Source organism: Lutjanus erythropterus, chromosome 3 (genome assembly GCF_056507025.1).
Source record: "Lutjanus erythropterus isolate fLutEry1 chromosome 3, fLutEry1.hap2, whole genome shotgun sequence".
NCBI lineage: Eukaryota > Metazoa > Chordata > Actinopteri > Lutjaniformes > Lutjanidae > Lutjanus > Lutjanus erythropterus.
In genome coordinates this window covers 30,327,919-30,351,399 of record NC_139319.1, presented here as the reverse complement: position 1 = coordinate 30,351,399, position 23,481 = coordinate 30,327,919, and the positions used below count along the sequence as shown (strand labels likewise).

At 39.1% G+C, this 23,481-nt stretch overlaps 1 protein-coding gene across 1 annotated transcript in view; it reads left to right on the top strand.

Moving 5' to 3' along the window:
• The window catches only part of rptor (regulatory associated protein of MTOR, complex 1), a 215,648-nt gene that overhangs the window by 141,958 nt on the left and 50,209 nt on the right, over positions 1 to 23,481 (top strand). The window contains exons 13-21 of the mRNA XM_084715786.1: positions 1,790 to 1,873; positions 5,235 to 5,345; positions 6,681 to 6,755; positions 7,929 to 7,994; positions 12,777 to 12,968; positions 17,503 to 17,643; positions 18,847 to 18,967; positions 19,712 to 19,852; positions 23,151 to 23,306. Of these exons, the coding sequence (XP_084571912.1) occupies positions 1,790 to 1,873; positions 5,235 to 5,345; positions 6,681 to 6,755; positions 7,929 to 7,994; positions 12,777 to 12,968; positions 17,503 to 17,643; positions 18,847 to 18,967; positions 19,712 to 19,852; positions 23,151 to 23,306 (1,087 nt within the window). The remainder of the gene's footprint in view (positions 1 to 1,789; positions 1,874 to 5,234; positions 5,346 to 6,680; positions 6,756 to 7,928; positions 7,995 to 12,776; positions 12,969 to 17,502; positions 17,644 to 18,846; positions 18,968 to 19,711; positions 19,853 to 23,150; positions 23,307 to 23,481) is intronic.

Here is a 23,481-nt window from a genome sequence, read left to right as displayed (position 1 = left end):
GCGCTGTTGATGTGGAAAGAGATGAAGTAAAGCAGCAGTAGCCTTTAAGATTACGCAACCTTATGCAGCTTTACACCGTGAGGGAAGCAATCTCAAGGCTACTTCTTGCTCTCTGATGTAACGGATGGACACATAAATAGGTTTTATACCCTTTTAAGCACACAGTTGCATAAGAATGAAGTTAAAAGACGGGCGTAGACTCTTGGAGGATTTATGGTTCTATGCCAAAATATAATCTGGCTCCATTTGAAAGATGCAAAGAGCAACAAGGAATGGGCAAACAGAGAGCACCCCATCAATAATGCTCTTTAATGAAATGAGCAAAGGGAGGACAACAGAGCTCAGGAAGGAGAGATACGGTGCGGCGTTGTCTTGACAACAGCCATTTCATCCAGGAAGGATTAACAGATTTTGCGAAGGGATTACAGCGTCTCTTAGTTATCATGTTACCGTAACAGGAGCACATACACATTAACATACATCGGGCATTAGGTGTCTGCAAAGTGATTAAGACATGCATCATATAATAACATGACGGAGTGTGTCTCACGGCTCGCACACACACGCACACAGCGGGATGTTGGGAAGTGCTTACTCATCGCTTGAAAGGATATTGGAGTCAAGGTGTTACGCAAATAAGGAGCCGAGACAAATATGATGCACACACACACATTCTCATGCATTTTAAGATAACAGCATTGCTCAGAGATTGTATTTTCATCCCTGCTGTGATGAACTGGCACATGTTTGTTAATGCGGTATTTGAATCACATGCATTAAATGTGCTTGTGTGTGTGTGTGTGTGTGTGTGTGTGTGTGTGTGTGTGTGTGTGTGTGTGTGTGTGTGTGTGTGTGTGTGTGTGTGTGTGTGTGTGTTTTTGAGTGAGAGTGTGGAAAATATTCCCTGACATCTGCGTCAAATCAGATTGGAAACATGAATCGTGACAAACAGAAGCTTTGATCAGGAGACGATCAGATTGAAGTCTTGCTTGCTGCCTTTTATTCTTAGAGAGCGCACGCCTACGTCACACACACATGTCCATGTTCCCACGCTCTTCCTTGGAGCTGGAGGTAACCCTGGGCTGGTCTTCCCCCGGCCTCCTTCTGCTAGCATGGTCACGCTCACCAGGTTTAAGTCACGGAGGACGCTAATAATACTATTATGTGTTGGTGGAAGTGCGTGTGTGTGTGTGTGAGAGAGAGAGAGAGTTAGTGTGTATGGACCTGGGCTCCTCCATATGCTTGTTCCCACACACAGTGGGACAGTCATATGGGGTTGGACCGGTGTCCAGAGACTCTGTGCTGCGTTGTGCTTAATGCTGCATAAACTACGTACCTCACACACGTATATATACATTTTTAGCACATACCATATGCTTCCTAAAAATAGTTCTCTGTGACCAAAACTGCTACGTCGTGTTCCTGTGTTGGCGTCACTTTGACTTTGCAGGTACACACACCAAAATATGCACACACACACACACTTGGGTATTGTCGTAAACCCCCATGTCTCCTTAAGAAGCAAATACAAATGGCAGCCAAAAGGACGCACCCAAGCCCCCACACTGGTGCACTTTCGCACACACTCACAGAGTAAACAAGGGTGAGCTGGTGCCAGTGTGTGTTAGCAGTAGTGGTGGGAGAGCCACCTGTTTCACTCCACCTCCTCACCCACTCTCCTGCTGTCCTTCCTCCTCCTCCTCCTCCTCCTCTTCCTCTTCCTGTATTCTCAGGCTTCCTCTTGTTTTCGAGGCCGCACCGTTGACCTCTGACCTCTGTTCTCTTTCAGGTCCTTCTTAGCCAGGTGCATCGGCTACGAGCTCTGGACCTGCTTGGACGATTTCTGGATCTGGGTCCCTGGGCCGTCAGTCTGGTGTGTTCACATAGTGTGCCTGTTTGAAAAATAATGGTTCATTTTAAAAGAACAGTACCACTTTACAATAAGACCAGCCTTATATGCATAAATGTTTATAATTAGGGTATTTATTAGTTGAGTTTATTTGTATTCATGCTCACAGATATCAACTGAGTAAAAGCAGAATTTACATTTAAAATAGAAACATTACATTTGATGTACATAATAATTTATGTACATCATTTACATTATTACATACATTATTACTTACATACATATTACATTTATTTACATTTACATTTTTTTTTACATTGATATAGACAATATGCGTTGACACATTTCTGCTTTGTGTATATAGTCAAACTACCATAGGCTACCATGTAGCAGTCTGGTATTTTCAGCTAGGTTGTTAACACTTCATAAATATTAATAAACACATGTAAACAAGTTATAACACAGTTGCCATAAATCAATGTGGGCTCACTTTGCTCACACAGTTAATGCTAACTAATCTTACTAATGAGTTAGAACATTTATAACTGGCAGAAGGGAACCAATATTGCCAAAGCCTTAGTGCAGGAATCTGGTCATTTAATTTCATCTGCCAAATGAAGCTTTTTTACTATTAAAGGGACAGCTCACCCTAAAATCAAAAATACATATTTTTCCTCATACCTGTAGTACTGTTTATCCATCTAGATTGTTTTGGTGTGAGTTGCAGAGTTTTAGATATATTGGTGAGTTTTGTGAGTTGCAGTGTTTTGGAGATATCAGCTGTAGAGATGTCTGCCTTTTCTCTAATGTAATGTAACAAGGTGGCACTCAGAGAATATCCAGAAATCATGACATGGTTAGGCTAGATGATCCACAGACCTTGCTGTAAGCAGTTTCATGTATGAACTACTTCTTTTTTTAGCAGAAAGAAAGTAGTATGGTACATTCTGTTGTAGAACCCCATTACAGATAAATGTGGGCTCACTATCTGGCAAGCAACAAGTCACTGTTGCCCTTTTTATCTAATGCGTTATAACAACTTATAAAGTGTTAAGTGTTAATAAAGCATTTAATGCAGTACGAAAAGAACTCTCCATGCTTAGATAGGAAGGCAGACATTAACAAAATAATTATTTAATTAGCAGAAAATTGTGCCCACCTGGCTGGCCTGATATAGCTGGATCATATTTACAGCAAGCAGCAACAACCTTGGCTGAAAATTGAAGCTTTTAAGTGGTGTCAGATCTATGCAGATGGTTTCAGTTTTATATGCTGAGGTTGTAAGATATCGTTCTCTGAGATTTCTGCCTCAAAACCCAACACAATAATGGTGAAAGGTGTCTTGTTTGCAGCATCTCAACAGCAGCTTGTTTCCAGAAACAGTGTCTCTATTACTGTGGATGATCAACTGACCGTGAAGAGTTTTCGACAACTACTGAGCGGCTGTGTGCGTGTGGATTATACAGAGACCTTTTTTTATAGGAAAGACACCGAACCGTTTTTGAAAATACATACATGCTAAACAGGACAACGCATCTGAGGGAGTACAAACAACTTTTTTTTTAACCTACACTTGAATTGTACTATGCTTGAAGGTTATTGTGGAACTTTTGCCCAGTGATGCCAAAAATAAACTGCCTACCCCAGCTTCAATGGTTGGTATGAACAGGGGAAATAATTACAGAAACCAAAACCTGTTTCGGTGTTCATTCGGGCACCTGACAGTTGTTTTAAGAAAGACTTGAAAAAAACTGTGAATCTTTCCATAAAGTATTGACCTGTAGTCTAGACATGATTTGCTTAACTTAGCATTGACATTGGGAGCAGGGGCAAACAGGTAGCCTGACACTACAAAGTTAAACATACACCTACAAACAGCTCTTATCCATCGTCACATTCTAGAGATGAAACAAATCTATAGTATGTAGTGATCTGTAGAGGTTACAAACTAGCTGTTGCCCCTTGCCTCCACTCTTTGTGCTAAGTAAGTATAAACTAGTTTTTCCCCTGCTCCAGCTCCATAGTTGACTCTTAGAAGAAACTTGAAAAAGGGTATTTCCTAAAATGTAAACACTTAATATGATGCAAATATCTATAATGCATTAAAAACATACTTATAACTATAATAATACAGTGCTATAAGCAGAATACAATGCATTATAAGTACTCGTAGAAATTCATAATGTTTTAAAACTAAAATCGTAACACATTAGAAAGCATTTATAATGACTTGCAAGGTCAAGTATTATAATTCTTCATAATTGCTGGTCACTTACTTTTTTTTTTGCAAAAGACCTAGTATATGACAGTTCTGTTACCCCAAATCCTAACCCTAACTCTTAAAGAGTGGTTAAATGAAGATAAAATAATAATAAGAGGGGAGAACATTTATGAAAGTCACATTAATTGATTTGATGTCTTTTCTAAATGTGTAGCCTATTTAATTAAACAACAAAACTTTCCTTCAGTGAGAAACTCCAGAGACAGGCTTATATTTAAGATGATTTCATTATGTATTTACATTACTCGACTTAAAGCACCCGGTGACCACACAGAAGAACTGAACTTAGCATAAATAATTCATTATGATAGTGACTATAATGCATTATAAAATGTTTTTAATGTATTTCAACTATGAGAATTATTATACACTATGTTCCAAAACATGACAGTATGTTACCAGCAATTATGAGGTATTAGGATGCTTGCAATCTATGTGTTTTATAATGTGTTATAAAGCATTATGAGTGCTTATAACTATAATTACACGGCTCAATAATGCATTGTAAGTTTGTTTAGAATACATTATAGACATGGGTCTTAGTAAAGGTGTTACTAAACTTTTTTCTGGCTTGAAAAGAAATGCATTGTGTGTTGGGTCATGTTTACTGCGATGGCAGGTCACACTCAGCCAGCTTGCTGAAAAGAAAATAAATAGCTTTGTAAACAGGCAGCGTCTCCCACCTTGAAAGGAAGCACTTTGCTACAGCTGATCTCTAACCTGGCAAACCAGAATAAAACCACCAATATTTACATCCTTTCATTACTTGAAAAACAGCCAGTAATACTGCTCTTAAAATATCTCATAGTCTATTTGATTTGACACACTCATTGGACCAGTTCCATTCTTTACTGCCTTGTGTAGTTTGCAGCACACACAAAGCTAAAACAAAGGAGAGACATTTACGATGAAGTCAAAGTCACAGTTATCAGCCCAGCTCCTGCTCAGATCGATTCCAGTCCAGTGTAAATGTTTTCAGACCACAGGTGTGTCCTGGTGGTCAAACTTGGCCAAACACATCCAGCAGCTCGGCCTGGATCATAACTGCAATATCAGTACTGCTGTATAAACACCAGCGCTCTGTGTGTTTGTGTGTGTTTCCAGGCCCTCTCTGTGGGGATCTTCCCCTATGTGTTAAAGCTGCTCCAGAGCTCAGCCAGAGAGCTGCGGCCGCTGCTGGTGTTCATCTGGGCTAAAATCCTCGCTGTGGACAGTGTAAGTTATGTAAAACACTCAGAAACATTAAAATCATTCTGTATTATCTTTTCTAAACCCTTATTGTCTTGAAGTTTTTATTTGATCTGCTTTTTTACATCACTGGCTTATTGTTGTTTTATTAATTCTGTCTGCTGCACATAATGACTGACAAGGAATGAATGAAAAAGAGTCTGAATAGACAAAAAAATCACAAAAATATGTTTTGCACTGATTATTTTGTGGGGGCTCAAAAAGCAGCCATGCTCAAGCACATAGTACGTGTGTAGTGTGATTTTGTCTCTCTGCTTTCATTACAGGAAGATAATTGGGGTCAGACACTTTGACAAATAAATAATTTTATGTTGAATCTTGCTTTGTTTGATTCTAACTCAAATCTGAAGTTGGTAAAGCAGTTTGATCAGTGCAAGTGTTTTTGTTTTTGCATGATGAAATATTGCTTCATGTTTGCAAAAGTAACGTGTTTCAAATGACAACACTTACTTTAATTCAAAAAAGAAATGATAAGAAAATAAAAGAAAAAAGTTCAGATATTATTTATAGAAAGATTTTTCTATTAATGGTCAAGGTTTTTTTTTATCTTAACCTAAAAATGAATATCAGTTTAAGTGTATGCCCGTTTTAGAATAGTTCTTCACTTTCTTGTGCAATCAGTCATCATTATATTAGCCAAATGAGGTAAGCCAAATTACCTTTAGCCAAATGAGACAGTGAGGTAAAGCAGAGAAAATATTCTAAATATAACATGCACTTTAACTGATATTAATTTTCTTAGAAGGTTTAAATAGATTTGGCTCCTGATGTGTCCACAGGAGTACATTGCTTACCTTCCCACCACAGCACTTCTGCTGCTTCTCCAAAATGGTGGCGAACGGACCACCATCTACTGTACTTAATACACTGACCTTCAATAAATACCTCATACAACCCCACTTCAAAAGAATCTGAAATATCCCTTTAATGCTTCAATCAAACAGTGGCTTTCATCTAGACCAGTGAGCATAACTGCAAGTTATGTTTCATATTGCAGCACTCTCGAAACATGAATAAATCCTAAACCCCTGGGTAGTAAATCATGTTATTTTTTGGAATAAGTGAATCGCTTCAAAGTCAAAGATAATAGTCTTTATTCTTTAATGTCTTTATAGAGCATTTTCAATGAAAACGTTCAACAGTGTGACATCGGTCTCCATTAAGTGGACAAGAGGAGCTACCATGGAGGAAATGGACAAATACTCCCCATGTCAAGACTGCTATCAGTGTTGTAACACCTGCATTGCAGTCTCATCACTCACTCATCTTTCTGTCTTTCTCCTCTCTTTTCTGTCTCTGCAGTCATGTCAAGCTGACCTGGTGAAAGACAACGGACACAAGTACTTCCTGTCTGTGTTGGCTGACAGTTACATGCCAGTGGGTATCCACTAATCCTGTTTGTACGTCTGTGAAAAAATGATCCATGTGGCCATTTCTTTACATGTAAAGGGATATATCCAGGCCTGGAATCTCATCACTGAAGGGGCAAAGCCACTTTGCTGTTGGTGTTTTTTTGTTTAGGGCAGCAAGGCCATCAAATAAAACAATTATTTTAAGAACACAGAAATAATGTCATGAATTTAACTTGAGTGTTACAGATGGTTTTATTTTTAAGATTATTTTTTGGGCTTTTGCCTTTATTTGGATAGGGACAGCTGAAGGTATGACAGGAAAGGGGGCAGAGAGAGGGGGAATGACATGCAGCAAATGGGTCACAGACAGGAATCAAACCAGCGACTGCTGCAGAGGACTGACAGCCTCAGTACGTGAGGTGAACACTCTACCAAATGAGATATGGGAGCACCCCGATGATTTCATTTTTATTCAGTTTTTAAGTGTTAACGCTACGTACAGGAACACTGTCAGTCAGACATCTATATAATGACATACTAATTTGTGTATGTTATATAATGAGTTAGTATCTTAAAATAATAAGAAACATTCTTTAGATAGTCACTGAATAGAATAAGACATTATTTCGACAAAGTTTCTCAAGAGTATGTAACACGGATCCAGCTGTTTGGTAACAGAGACTCTAGTCTGCAGTGTCAATCACAGAATTGTATCATTAGTATTATTAGGCTTCATGATTAAAGAAAGTTTATATCACATAGACACATTGTGTTCATATTTACACACACTTTCTCAAACTTGTCCTGAGTGCTCTGTCTCTGCTGTGAGTCATTACATCAGAGTCTCAACAAAAGAACCTGGTGTCTAAAAACCATATTGACAGGAATGAGGCAGAGGAGAAGGCAGTGAAATCAGCTGAAGCAGTGCCAGCAGGGCATCAAGGCCACTGTGGCCGCAGGGAAGATCATTTTTTAAGGGGCCTGAGGCCAAACTTAGGGACCACAGCAGCCATGGCCCTCGTGGCTGCCGTTAAATTCCTGGCCTGGATATATCTCTTCTTTTCTCTTGAAATTGATGCTTAGTTTGTGAAAGCTGAAGAGAGGTTGAAGAGTTCAACAGAAGGGCTTTAGACAGTGTAGAGTGAAAGTATATATGTTGACATAAAATAAGATCTCAGGATTTCTTTCTTTGTTACAGGCCGAGCATCGAACTATGGCTGTCTTCATATTGGCTGTTATTGTCAACAGCTACAACACAGGACAGGTATGAGTGTGTGTGTGTGTGTGTGTGTGTGTGAGAGAGAGCATGTTTGAATATGTGTGTTTCTGCACTGCTGTCCATTTACTTGCCAGAAGCCTGAAGGGAGAACGTATCATATTATTCATTTACTTCCCTCACCAGAGCCTCAGTGAGTTGTTTTGAGGCCAGCCGTCACTGTGAGAGATTACTCTATCGTCCATTGTGTATTTCCGGGAGATATTGGTTATGTGACAGTTTTGTCACCAACAGTCACCTCTATAATCTCTGTCTGCGTCCCAGCCACCTCCATGCTGACACTTTATCACAGCAAGTGTCACGTCGGCCTGCTCCTGGCCTCCGATGCTCAATCCCAGAAGTCTTTTGTGTCTGACGCTGATCAAACGTCCAAGGGTGAGATGTTGGGATGATGCAGCTCGTCATTTCGTGGAATACACGCACACACTCCAGCGTCCACAAAGGAAATATTCCACTCTCACACCCTTTTAGTTCCTCTCTGGTGCTCGCTGCAGTTATTTTTCTAGTTGTTAGTTATTTGACTCATTCATTTTTTTCTCGACTACCTCACAGTACTTCTCTTTCTCAATATTGTATAAATCTGACAAATCATAAAAGCTATATGTGCTGTCGAGCTCAGAAACATCCATTCTTCTTCCATACCACGCTTTCTTAATGCTCCTACCTCTCTCACAGGCCTGTAAATAATAGATGATCCCCAACATTACAGAGAGACTCTCTGCCTGCTCCACATCTCCATTATTTATCCCTCTTACTTTCAACAACAGCACTCATTACTGCGGCATCGCTGTTGCGAACATGTCACCAAGCACTGTTGGCTTAATATTCCAGCTCTCGGGGTTCAGCTGGGAGGCTCGATCAGAGCGGAGGGAGCGTCGCACTCTGCAGCAATCTGAGGCACTTGAAGAAAGTAGAGGCACGTTGTGTCACTGCTAATAGAAGATTTGTTGTTATGATGCCTCAATCTGCAGGAGACAGAAGAAGGATTCTCTTCACTAAATGGGTCCGTTTGTTGTGGTTTATGTGGATGTGAGGTGTTGTGTTAAAGGTTTCTATGTTTGCAAGGAACGTCTGAGGCTGGGAGATCATCAGAGTACTGAGCACTGATGCACAGAACTATACTATAAATTCTTAGTTACCACAAATGCTTTTATTTACATCATCTACAGAATAAACCAGACCAGAAAATCTTTATTCTTAATTTTCCATTTTTTAATATAATTTATTTTATATTGTTTTCTGATCTGCAGCTGTTTGTTGATGCTGTTTGTTATTCATGCAAACTCAGCACTTCCTCTGTAGGGATTTTCACAATTATGCTGCAATCCATTGGAAGTCAGAAGTCAATATTTCCAAGTTGGTATTCCAGACTTCCAATCTAAACACACCTCAGTGCATCTGCTCAGGAAAACATGGACGCCTGCAGCAAACTGATGTTTGTATGACAAGTCCCTGAAGGTCACAAGCATCTACAGCAGCTGATTTAACAGATAGGCACACTTTAAAAGAGACAGGAGGAGTGGCGTAGTACTGTGTGATCTCTATCAAGCATGAACCAACTGAATGGAAATGGCAGCTACAAAGTTCCAAAGCAAAGCGAACTTATTATTATTATTATTAATATATATATAATTGAAGAAAAATATAGACAAGACCAGAATTAATTGAACACAACACTTAAAGACCCATATTTTCACAGTTGAAGCATTACTGTGTCTCAAAGGGTATAATCCTTCCTTTTCCTTGTACTCTTAATGTGAGACATATGCAGGAAGTGTCAAGTTTTATTGACAGTAACTTAACACCAAACAAAAGAATGGAAAAGTAGAAGTGATTTGAATTTAGAAGATAGTCAAAAGAGCATATTTGATAAAAGATAAAGCTAGAGCGGCAGAGTGGCGAATTCAATATGACTTAATGACGTTCAGTTAATGATGTTGAAATATACTTTAAGTTGGCTTTACCATGTGAGCCTTTGTAGTACAGCTAATTCCAATCGTTTTATTAACGCATAACACACACATCTTTTTTTTTTTTTTTCACAAAGTTTAAGTCCTTCACAGTCAATCTACGGGCTGCACTTTTGTTACCTTATGAAGAGAAGGAACACAAAGGCAACTGAAAACAAAAAAGGAGAGAACTTGTTAATGCTCTGCAGCACAAAACGAATCAATCAAAATGAACATTTGAAAAGGATTTTGAATAGAGGATACAAGCCTTTACACCGTACTTAAGACTGCCTCAAACCTTGAGGACCAATTACCATTTGTTCACAAAAACAGATTTAAAAGGGGCTTCATGGTTCAAAAGGAATAAGTCATACCGCTGTAGAGCTCATAATCTTTTTGTCCATCACACAGTGTGAGGTTACAGGTTAGTGGTGATTAACTGTTTAATGAGGTACAACTCTACTCTGAGCCCGGAGTCACTGCACTGCTCAGGAGGGCTAAGACTGAGGTATAATGAACATACTGTCATTTCATTAAAAATAAAATACTTATGCAGTTTCAGTCAGTCACCCTATTTGAAGGGGATGTACATAAGCCTGTCATAACCATGTAATGACACCTGTCATGAAAATTATGAATGTCAACGTGTCGTTCAGTCAATTATGTCATGTTTAATACAGAGTTGACATTGTTTTAGATGTCTTTGTTATGACAACTTTAAATTAATCAAGGCAATAATGATAAATATATAAATAATAGTTGAAATGGCCTTATAACATTTAATGACATCTTCATGACAATTCCAAATTTTACTCCAGGGAATTATTCATGATGCTGTTACAAAAATATTTCACACTGTAATCTTTTTTTTTTTTTTATTCTGTTTTTATTAGTTTTTATCACAGTCCAGGTTTGCAAGACATTCAGTACATGAAGACAGTACATAAATCACATTTACATAAGTACATAATAATAAAGACATAATTCAAATAATGGCATTAAACTTAGTCAAAATAAGCTTGTCTTCTTCTATTTTTCTCCCTTACATTTTAGTGTCAGCAACTATAAATATTTGAACAAACAATGCCACACACATTAATTTATCTATGAGAGTCCACTCGTCATAGTTCATTGAAAATGGTAATTTCCTTTAAAGTAGGTCAGGTCTCTGTGAATTAATGTACCCAATCCATTTTGCATTTTTCTGCATTTTTACAGAAAAGGTTAGTCTCTCCATTGTGTAGATTTCATGAATCATTTTTAACCAGTCCTCTAATGTTGGAGCTGGTTGTAACCACTTCCTCGTCACAGCTTTTTTGCCTCCAATAAGTAATATTCTCATTAAATATTTGTCTGTTTTAGTTTAAAGATTCAGTTTTACAGTGCCCATATACATTGTCAAAGCATCAAATGGAATAGTGATCTGAAATACTGTTCCCAAACATTTATGAAGTTCCCTCCAGTAGAATGTAATTTTGGGGCAATCCCAAAATAAATGATAATGGTTACCTGCATCTGTTCCACATAGCTTCCAACAATTCATTCCAACACCTTGATATCACTTCTGGGCAGGAATAATGACTGTAATACATTTTAATGCCATATTTATGATAAGTCCAAACTGTACCACTTGTCAAGGTCAAGGAAAATATTCACAACACCTATAATGGTCTTATGACAGTCAGTGTTAAAACCAACCACATATGACAGTTTAAGACTTAGAGCTTAACAGTCTCTCTAAGTTTGACATTGACAAGTTGTCATAACAAAGACATGTTTGTCTAGGTTAATGTGAAGTTGTCATAACAAACACATCTCAATGACAACAGTCACAAACATTCATAAAGACTCCCTCATGACAGGCCTCATGACACGGTTCTAACAGTGTAATGACAGCCTTATGCACACCACTTCAAGCAAAGTGTTGCCTTCAAACCCAGTGTCTAATGTCCAGAGACAGCAGGAGAAAGTTTGTGAGTGTTTTAAACAGTTGGTGACTGATGGGAAATGATGTCTTACACAAATGATCTTTCCACTGTTGAGGGTCATCCACTCCAAGAGCAATAACTGTAACAAGTAACTGTAATAACAATGTGAGCATCCACACTGAATGATAAACAGTGGTCCTAAGGACACTCAACCTGTTTCTGCAACTTAATGGATTTGATGACCTGTTAATGCAGTGCGTTGTGCAAAGAAACAAACAAAAAAAAAAAAAAACAGAAAGATGTGAGTGCATGAAATTCTTCAAAGACAAGAAGAGTTAGGAGAATCCTATAGTCTTTTACCACAGTCGTCTTTTGAAAACAAATTTTATCCATAAACTTTCTTAAGAGTCAACATCAATTTGATGGTTTCTGATGATCAACAATGAGGACATCAGTCAGGCCCAAACAGACTTTAGAGACCCCATTAGTGCCACAGACCGTTTGGCAGTATATATCAGGCAAAATTAGTTTTATTTTATGTGGAATTTGCAGCCTAATATTTTATTATATAATCATATAATAAGTTGTATACCACAATATTTTATAACATAACGTTAGATTTTAATTGATTGTCCATGTTTTTATTGTTCATCAAATCACTCTGAAAGTGATCGCAGTGATATCGTTCACCGTGGTCGTCGATGTTACAGCTGTGGTATGGATCTGACAGTCCCTCAAGTCTCCTTACATTTCTTGGATGTACTCATCTGGTGTTAGCTCCCCCTTTAAAACCTAAAAGTGCAAAGTGTACATCTGATCAACTGAACTTCTCTCACACTCATCAGTCTGCATCACTCCTTCTCGTCTCACTCTCCTCTGATCTCCCCCACCAGGAGGCCTGCCTGCAGGGCAACCTAATAGCCAATTGCCTGGAGCAGCTGTCAGACCCTCACCCTCTGCTCCGCCAGTGGGTGGCCATTTGCCTGGGCCGCATCTGGCAGAACTTTGACCCGGCCCGCTGGTGTGGAGTGCGGGACAGCGCCCACGAGAAGCTCTACACCCTGCTGTCGGATCCCATTCCAGAGGTGAGTGGTTAATACCAGAGTTCAGGCATATCGGAGATGTTTTTAATTTTTTAATCATTTTCCTCCACTGCAACTAAGGCTCTTCAAGTAGCCCTAATATCTTGTTTTGCGAATGATTAAATCATGCATAGTTATCAAAGATTAGTGATCTCGTCAAGCGCCACTTGTTTTACATCTTTATACTTGTGTCAAGATACAGTGTTTTGATTTTTCTTAGAAAGATATTCGATCTTTTTTGAAGTTTGAGCTGTCAAGATAAAAGCAGATTGCCTTTCTTATTTCAAGAATCCAACCAATATCTGTACTTTTTATTTTTATTTTCTTTAATTGGTTTGGAGCACAACCTTCACTCCATCCATATTTCAAAGTTTTTGACTAGTGTTTTTTTTTTTCATCTTTTGTAGTCTATTTGAGCTACATTTTGCAGCTGAAGCCCAGCGGGTGGCCTGACCCTCTGTGGGCCTGTGGCCAGTAAACCCATTCAGTAATCCATCCATGCCGCTGCCATTTTATTACCAAACCTGTTAAGATTATACAATATTTTACTTGTTTGTAGCAGGTAGAAGACTAAAGGACTATGGCTAAAAATGGGATCTTATGGTATCCCGTTACCACCACACCTAAACAAAACACATCTAAAGACAAAAAGAAACAAGGCAATTCTGAGAAAGTACAAAAGCATAAAGTCCCTGATGGAAATCTGTGTGCTCTCATCTCATCCTTGTATGCCCAAATCCTGTACGACATTCTTTCATATGCAGCAACTTTATCACACAATCCTGAAAAGGAGGCCGACTGAGTGGCTTCACAAAAATGCAGTCCACATTAGAACAACTGATAATGGAAAAAAAAGACACATAGGGAGGTGGATGGGTTTGAAGGTACTTGTACCACCAAGACTATATCTAATATTGAATGTATTAAAATATGACATTGAAGCATTATTTTGTCTTAACTGCTAATATGCTGCAATTATTTTGTTTGTTCTTGTTGATAAAATCATCAGGTTGGCAGCAGATTGATATTGTGTCAGAAACAGAGATAGTTTTGAGATGTCTGCAGAAAGTTTAAGACACTCAGATAAATATATTATAAATACCGACAACTGATAGTTTGCTGTCCCATTTGAATAAGCCCCACCTGTTACACCTCTCCTCCCACCTGTGCTCCATGCACTCTCTCAGCTGTGCATCAAAATATCAAACACTTAAAGTGAATCTCAAGATCAGGGAAATACTAAGTGGTTATATTGCTACTTGCACTGGTCATTGGTTGCAGTGAAAATGGGGCTTATGGAGTGGTAAGTCTGACACCTGTAGGTCCTGACCAGTAATACCAGGACAGACAACCTCCTAAACATAAAGCAAAATCTTCTATTCAAGACAAGACCAAAAATACACACTAAGAACAATGGAAAATATGTAGGAATCCCCTGGTATACACACATGCAGGACTAATGAAAGAAAGAAAAAACACACACACACACACTCTCTCTCTGAAAGCAGACCCACACAGGCTTTAAGCTGTTTGGACCCACCATGTTAAAACAGCATGGTAAGCATCTGACTGGGTCATGTGCAGACCAGAGGGACGGCGAGGTAGAGTTTGCCCCTAAATTCACCCAGGCACTTGGTGCCCTCTTTCACACATGCCTCATGTATTTGCATGCATTCACACACATGCACACACCAACAGCATCTGTTTCCAGGAGTAGCTTCCTCCTTCCTTTGGACAGACGGCAGCTGCTTTGGCCGTGGGGTTGAAACGGGGGTCTGCAGATGCATCTGTCTGTGCACGCACACACGCACACGCATGCACACTTTTCAGCTGTATTTTCAGGTTGTTGATTTATTTTACCTTAGGAGTTTTCAGAGTGTGTGTTATATAAAGCCACTGGAGACTCAGACTGACTGATCATAACTGACTGCATGAAACTGTTCAGAAATAACACATTTACAGATAAATGGCTGTATTTTAAAGTTCTCCTGGTGTGTTAGATTGAGACACCCCACATGCTGCTGTGTGTGTGTGTGTGTGTGTGTGTGTGTGTGTGTGTGTGTGTGTGTGTGTGTGTGTGCGCAGACTCCCCCAGAGCCTCGTGGAGTTGAGTGAAGAAAGTGATGAGTAGGGACAGAAAGTAAAAGGAGGAGCAGAGATCAGCGATTAAGAAGAGTCTGATTAACTTTAAAGGAAGATGACAGTGTTGTTTAGTCACAGTTTTCAGCCCACTACAGTGCAGACATACACACAAACAAGTATTGACATGTAAACCTCAAAATCACTGAACAGAGAGAAAGTAAAAAAAAAAGCTTATGAAATACCTATATGTTTATCTTTTATACTGTTTTTGCTCTTTTGTGCAGTGTGTGTGTGTGTGTGACAGTTTTATTGTGGTAAAACCTTTTTTATGATGCCCTCTTGGCCAGGTCTCTCTTGAAAAAGAGATTTTAATCATCATGAGACTTAAAAGTTTCATGAAGACATAAAAGAAAAGTATAGAAAGTATGTATTTTTTACCAGCTTTCTTTTTCAGTTGCACAGTGCTGGTGAAACGTGTGCAGGAAGAGAAGTTGGACACAAAATCATGAACAACTTTGAAGTCAAACATAAACAAATACAACAGCCCTAGAGTCCAGTCGCAGACTTTTTTGGATGCTGTTTCACATCTCTCCTGATCTATCAGTAAACTCATAAAAATATAATGAAGTGCAAAAGTATACAAATGCGTTTTTAATGTGTACAGTAACTTTGTTACTACTGTAAGTATTGCCATACCACTATTTTTATGCACATCTCCAATTTGCATATGTGGAAAAACAAAAAAAAGGCGAAATGTTGCTTAAAAAAACTTCTGTAAAGTAAAAAAAAAGGTGATATGTCCCGAAAGAGTTGATGTAATAAAGGCTGACAAACCTGTGAAGAAACACTGCACTACTTTGTTGGTACATCTACTTTAAAGAAGTAGAAGTTTCAGGTCACACTGCTGGTCACAGGTGTGTCAGGTACGGTATGTTTATAGTCAAATTTCTCTGGTGCCTACGACTATACACCACTCTATCTATCCAACTGATAAAGCAACACAGGGCACACACAAATCAGAGAGGAAGAAAAAATCAGAAAGGAAATAATACTGATTCACAATTTATTGTAATTATACAAAAGCACCAACTGCACTTTATTTCATATTTGTGGCAATACATTAATTTATAATACCTGTCTGCAGGAGGCTTTTTAAAATTATAATACAATGTTAATGTTGTAACAGAGTGTCAGGTGTGAAAACAGTGTTGTTTTTCTTGTAACCATGATTAACGCCTTTATTGAAAACATTCAAATTGTGTTGCCTGTCCAGCTCAGTGGACAGACAGTTCCAGAGTTTTGCCTCTTGAACAGAGAAGGCTGATTGTCCAAATGAGGTTTTATGCTTCACAGTGTTAAAGTTGTCATTTATTGAGGCCAGTGTGTCAACTCTTCTGGCGTTCTGGTGTCTTGCAACAAATGCAGTATTCACTGAATCATTTTAACAGAAAAATAACACAGTGTGTGCAGAACAACAACAGATACTCCGAAAATTCCTATAGATTCGTCTTGAGTTGTCTCTAATATTAGGCTGCAGTGCGACATTGTTACAAACTATGAGCTGAAAAATGTTGTAGATTTAAATCAACATATCTTGGTGTAGAAGGTAGAATTAACTGGGGGCTGCTGTAGTAGACTGTAATAGATAGTACAGGTTTTCATGGTATTCTGCATCCGATATATTCCAGTGCATAAAGGAATGTACACATGCTGAATGCAGATTAAGATGATTCCCAGTATTACAGTTTTGTATTTTAATTTGCTTTTAAGTCACGGTTATTTTCTTTTTTTCCAAGCTTTAGAGAGAGAATTACAATATGTTCATCTGAAATGTCTCAGCTGATCATTTTAATTGGAGTGAAGCAAATCATATCAAAGCAACATCTGTGTGCTATGGCATCACTAAAGCTGCATCACAAGATTAAAGAATAGCTGTGATGATGCACGCTGGTGTCTGCAAAAAAACTGTTTTCTCTCCCCACAACAAACAATAAACCTAAATATTCTTTCTAGTGCTGTAATTTGGTTCAGTGTGTGAAACCAATCCCTCATGGAAAATTCCTTCTGTGCAATCACGAGTTTGGATTAAACATCCAATGAACCAGTCAGAGAAAGTAATGAGTTATAGGGTCCAAAAGCAGCTCACAGGGGCACACAGAACTGATAATCTCCCATGCATTTCACAGTGATACATTAAGAGGAAATTGAACCATAATTACCTCTACAACTTAAATCCATTTGTTTCACAAAACAGTAGAGCATTTTTGAATAAATTTGTCAAGCAGATATTTTAGTTTCAAGGTTAACAGTTCTAGTCTGCCTCCTGATAGTTGAAAAAAGGCAGAGTTGTGCATTGATAAAGAGAGATCAGACTGATATCAAAAAACTTAAAGACAGCTTTATTGTGCCAAGAGACGTATGAGTTAAACGCGTTGTTGTGTTTGTAACACTGCAGGTGAGGTGCGCGGCTGTCTTCGCTCTGGGGACGTTTGTGGGAAACTCCGCTGAGAGGACGGACCACTCGACCACCATCGACCACAACGTGGCCATGATGCTGGCCCAGCTCATCAACGACGGCAGCCCTGTTGTCCGCAAGGTCACTAACACTCACCCACACGTATAAAATACATGCAGTTTATTGTGATAATATATGTATGTGATATTTAAACAAATAAATACAATGCTAGACGTGAGTAAAAAAAAATGTGTTTACAAAATATATGAACCCATTGGTAGGTCTCAACAATAAGGAATTCCAACTTGTCTGACTAAGTTAGATGTCATGTTGCTTGTAAACTACTTTTTCTGTTTTGTGACATTTTATAGGCACTGCAACCCTACATTAAACACAATAATCACTAAGAGATAAAACAATTTATACAAGGGCAAATAAAAATTCACCTTGTACAAGCTGATTCCACTTGGCTGGTTCTCACCCAACCAGCCAAGTGGAAAAAAAAACATTAATGATGAACCCTAAATGGAAAGGTGCAGGGACTTCTACACTGCAGTCCAGGTCAGACTACTGGTATATCGGTGCATTCAAGGTTATTCAATGCAGTGGGAAGACTTAATTCAGTTCCATTAACCAGCACGTCTGTATTAGATAATAACATGATTATTATCTAGATAAAACCAAAAAGTGGAACAGAGGTAGGCTGCTCCTAGTGTATCTGTTGGCTTAGGTGCTGTTAGGCCTGTTTTTGAGAGCCTGGATAGCTGTTTCCACCTGCTTGCAGTCTTTATACTGAGCTAATCACCTCCAGCTCCACCTGTGTAACCAACGGACACTAAAATGAGTGGAATATGTGATGGTATTTAGTCATTTTCATACAGTTGTATCCACTTACTGCACTTCAACTTTTCATAATGGCTGAGATTTCAACACCTCTTGAAATCATAAAACCTTGAAAAAAAAGATCTCCTCATGTATGTGCAGGTCAGAGGTCAGAGTTGAAGAACAGGTGAAAGTTACTTAGTTTTGTTAAAACATTTATGCAGATACATAATCGATATCACTGTTAAACACACTGTCATAACATCAAGGTCTTGGCGAGGGATCTTTTGAAATGATATAACCTAATATTGGCTTCAAAACTGAATTTTATATTACGTTGTTCTCTGGGACAAAACAATGCTGGAAGCAGTGCAGTGTAAAAGAGACATCACTGAAAAGATCATTAACAACATTTGGATTAGAGATTTATTACTCAGTTGCGATTGAAGTTTAAAAAAAATATTCTTGATCACTGGAATTGAATGTTCAGTAAGTTTTCTGTGTTTTCTACATGTTCGACAGGAGCTGGTTGTAGCACTGAGTCACCTGGTGGTGCAATATGAGAGCAACTTCTGTACAGTTGCCCTCCAGTTTATAGAAGAAGAGAAGAACTACACAGTGCCATCACCAGCCAACACCGCAGGTACTGTAGACACACAAACACACACACAGAGTTCGTATTTTCAGACCGACTGGATTTTAGAACAACAATGCAGACCAAAACTGAGGAGGGCTATAGAAGTAGATTGTGCTCTTTTATTTCTCAAGCCCGCTTAATTTTATATCTTCGTCATTTAGCTGCTATCTTGTGCGTCATACAGAGAAAGTAACAATAGAGTCAACGTGAATTAATCAATCACCTTTTTGTACTTAGTGTAAATGAGTCACAGTGTAAGAGAAAAGTTCTGTTTTTTTTATAACTGACTCAACTGAATTTTCCAAGTTATGTAAATTTATACACACACAGACACAAAGACACAAAAAACCTTTATTAAGTAAATAGAATACTTCTGTCCGCTCAATACCTGCACCCAGCTCAACCTTCCTATAAGGCTGCTGACAAACAAGAGAAGGTCATCTGCGTAAAATGCTTTCTTGTACAATGAATTTCCTCAGGTTATCTCTTTAAATGCACAGCTCTATCACAACAAAACAACAAGAGGTCAAATGCTCTTGCTGCTTTTAACGATATTATATTTTCCAAAGTGCTTTGTCTAAAGGTCACTGTAAATTATGGTTAAAAAAAAACGTCCAGGTATAGTAAAAGAGTGCATCCTGTGAAGAAATGCAGTCTGATTAGTAAAAGATCCAGCAGCTGGTTCTGTCAGTCCACTCATTAGACCAACATTTACTGACCTGATATATGTCCATCTGTGTCCACGTCCAGAGCCCGGTAATCTGACTCCAGTGAGGGACAGCCCGGCCATCCCACGCCTGCGATCAGTCAACTCCTACACCAACATCCGAGCTGCCACCACTGCCCGCAACCTGAACAAGAGCCTGCAGAACCTCAACCTCAACGAAGAGGGTAGGAGTGCTGAGGGATGGAGCGAGAGTGAAAATAAGGCAGATGAGAGAGAGATAAATAAGACTAAAGCAGAAATTCAGATGAATCTGTAGGAGGATTGAATAAAGACAAAGAAGAAGATTGAGTCAGCTGAATGAAAGAAATTAATCCAAGGAGAGACAATTGGCACATTTCATTAGATTGTCTCCAGGCACATCAGCTATGGATCCTGCGGACGTATCAGTCCTCAGAGTTCATTCGATCATCACCATTCCTGAGACAGACTCAGTAAGCGTTATTAAGAGGCTTCGCAACCAGCAAAGAGGTTGTGACCAGTTTGCCAACCAGAGATAATAGTTCAGTGTGTGGTTCTGTGTTGATATTCATTCCAGTCCAGCTCTCACATGCACAAGTGACTAGAAAATGCTCATCGTCCTTGTTATCCATGTCTTTCAAATGTGTGTAGATTAATGCAAGACCAGACCATTTGTTACAATTGTACTATTGAGTTTTAGGTTTTGTTGTTTTTAGTTGTAAGGGACAAGTGCAGAAAATCACTGACAGTTGTCTAAGCAGTGTCTGATGTACTGTGCACGTTTACAGCCAAAGCTAACTTACAGCACCAGTACCGATTTTAGCAATCGCTTTGATAGTCAAAATTACATGTTGCAGCGTAAAATCAACACACAAACAAACATAACATAATTGTACAGTTTCTTTCTAAAAGACCTCAGTGTTAGTAGCAGTATAGTTTAGTCTAGTTGTGACTATATTAACAAATGGGAGAAGCTCAGTGGTGGAGACCAGGGCAGGAATTTCACAGCGGCCATGATGACCATGGCTGCTGCCCCCCGCTCAGTTTGGCTCCGCTGCCTCTCAAAAAATTATACACCCTACAGCCACAGTGGCCTTAGTGCCCCACAGTTGATTTTGCCATTTTCTTCTCTGGCTGTTTCCAGTCCAAGATGCTTAAAATTCTTCGATGTCTCTTGTTCAATATCTTTTATCATTTATGCTTTGAAAGTGTCTGTGTTTAGGAGATTTCTGATTGAGAAGCACATAGACACAGTCGCATAATAAGCATCAGATTTTGGCTTCTCTCTCAGTGGTCCTTTCCCAAAGCAATACCACTTCAATGTGTAGTGTCACTCCACATAAATTAAAACTTGGAGCAGTCACGGGCACTCCACATTTTAAGGGGTCAAGCAGCAGTACCCATAAAAAAAGATTTCAAGTAGTTGAACTTGTCAGCTTTGCTTAAATTGAGGATTTTGTCAATTGCCTCAAACTCCAAAAGCCTTTTTAATTGGCTAATGAGAATTTTTCAGTGGCTGCTTTTATCAGCTTCATCACAGGGTTCAGATTATCTTGGCTCTGATTTCAGCGTCGGTGAACCCCAGTTTTCTTGTTAATTTCTCTATCATATTCTTGTAGCGTGCTTTCTTTATGAAGAAGCTGTTGCCAATATTCCTCTAACAACTCAACGTCAGATTTTGTTTAATGAAGCTCCAGTGCTGATATTGGCCACAGATTTCAAAACGTCACTGTCAGGCAGAAAGCTTCTAAATCCAAAATTATTATTTTTCAGAAAATTAAAACTTTTAAACTTATTGAATGTTGTGAAGTCGAATTCAGTGGCTCCTAGCTGATTTATGGAAAAAAATAAAATAAAATGTCAAAATACAGAGATACGAGGGTTGCACCCAAAAGCAACAGTAGTGTTTTTACATGTGCATGAGTATCCTGGATGTGATCAGGTTTTTGGAGTATCCTGGTTATGCACATGTAAACCTGGATAAGACCTCTTCCTGATTTTGAGAAACCTGAATATGAAACCTGGAGGACCAGGATACTGTGGCATGCAGTAAAACCTCATCCTGGTTTCTGAAGGTTCCTTGCTGGTACAGAGCAGAGTGGCTGACATGCTGAGAGATAAAGATACAGCTGCAAACAGATGACCAGAAACCTGGATGTAATTTTCTGTCTTCTGACACGATGCTTCGCCATGGTCCCACAGATGTCTGCCTCTGTGGGGACTTGGAGCTGTCCTCGGTGCTGAACTGTGGGCCTGTTGGGACAAGTTCAAAAAGCTGTAACAGGTGCACGGTTTGTGTGCTTACTTTTGGGTGTAGCATAGTTGCACCAGTGTTGACTCGCTCTTAGAGTTTTTGTGGACTTTAACTCCCCCCTTGCTGGTTTGGTATGGTCCTTAATATTGAAAACACACAAACTGAGGCGGAGTAGATAGAGAGTTTGTGTCTGGACCAGAATGGGAGTGATCCTGACCAATCACAGGCATTTGTTTTTAAGTGTGCCGGAGTGGCAACAATCAGTCAGTTAATAAATTAGTTGTCAACCATTAAATTAATTCCCAACTATTTTAATGATCAATTATTTAATCACATTGAGTGGATTTTTAAGAAAGAAATGTCAAAATTCCCTCATTTCAATATTTTCTGGTTTGCTATGAACATTTTTCATTTTTAATTTGTTAGCAAATTGTAGTGGTATAACTAATCTTTACAGCAGAACATATTTTGTTCCAAAAACATAAATGCATAATTATGGTAGATAATCCTAACGTAATAATTTAAGCCATAATCTTCCTCATCCTCTATGTTGTCAGCTTCGCTGTCACCTCTGAGCTCTTGACCTCCCGTTTGTGTCACTGCTCTACGGTTCAGACGGCTAAAGCTGACTACTCGCCCGCCGTCTACCACAGCCAGACTGAGTAATGCATAAGCCCTGAGCGGAGCTAAATCACTGGCACTTGGTGAAGCGCGTAACCTACTGCTGACACCATTTCTAATTCACATTCTCGCTGCTTATTCCAATATGCAGCGGTGTTTATCATCAATAAGCAGAGAGCAGAGTGTATTTCCATTCTCTACCAATCTCCATTTCCACATTTCAGCCTGCAGTGGGTTCGGAGGATTCATAGTGTTTGGGTCTGTATGAGTCAGAGTAATGTTTGGTGATAAGGAGAGCTACTGCAGGAGAGGACTGAGCCTGACAGCTGAAATGACGTTATGAATAAGCTCTTGTGTTGGCATGTAGCCTCCTAGATTGCACTGTTTACACACCTCACACCTAATTGGACGTTGATTTGGCTATTGGCTTTGTTTTGTCCTTTTACACAAATAATAACCATGATAAACTTTATTTATATAGCACTTTTACAGCAGCCAAAGTGCTTTCTAAACAAAATAAGAGCCTCTTCTTCTTCCTGTTCAACTTGTTTTACATTTATGATGCTCATAATTTTTTTGCTGATGGGATCTAAAGGTTTTTGTGTGTATGTGTGTCGTCCTCCATCCAGGTGGACCAGCAGCCTTCTCTCCTGGCAACCTGAGCACCAGCAGCAGCGCCAGCAGCACCCTGGGGAGCCCCGACAACGATGAGTACATCCTCTCCTTCGAGACCATCGACAAAATGCGACGGGTGTCCTCCTATTCTTCCCTCAACTCCCTCATAGGTAACGGCTTGTCAGTAGCTCTGCAGCTCCATGAGTGTCATTCCAAAATATTCTTTCATTATTGTTCATTCGTCATTTTCTAAATGTGCAAATTCACCAGTTTTGCACATAAAGATATCGGATGAGTACCACTCAGCATGTGAAGGCAGCTGTGTAATGTCTTCCGTACCTGAGG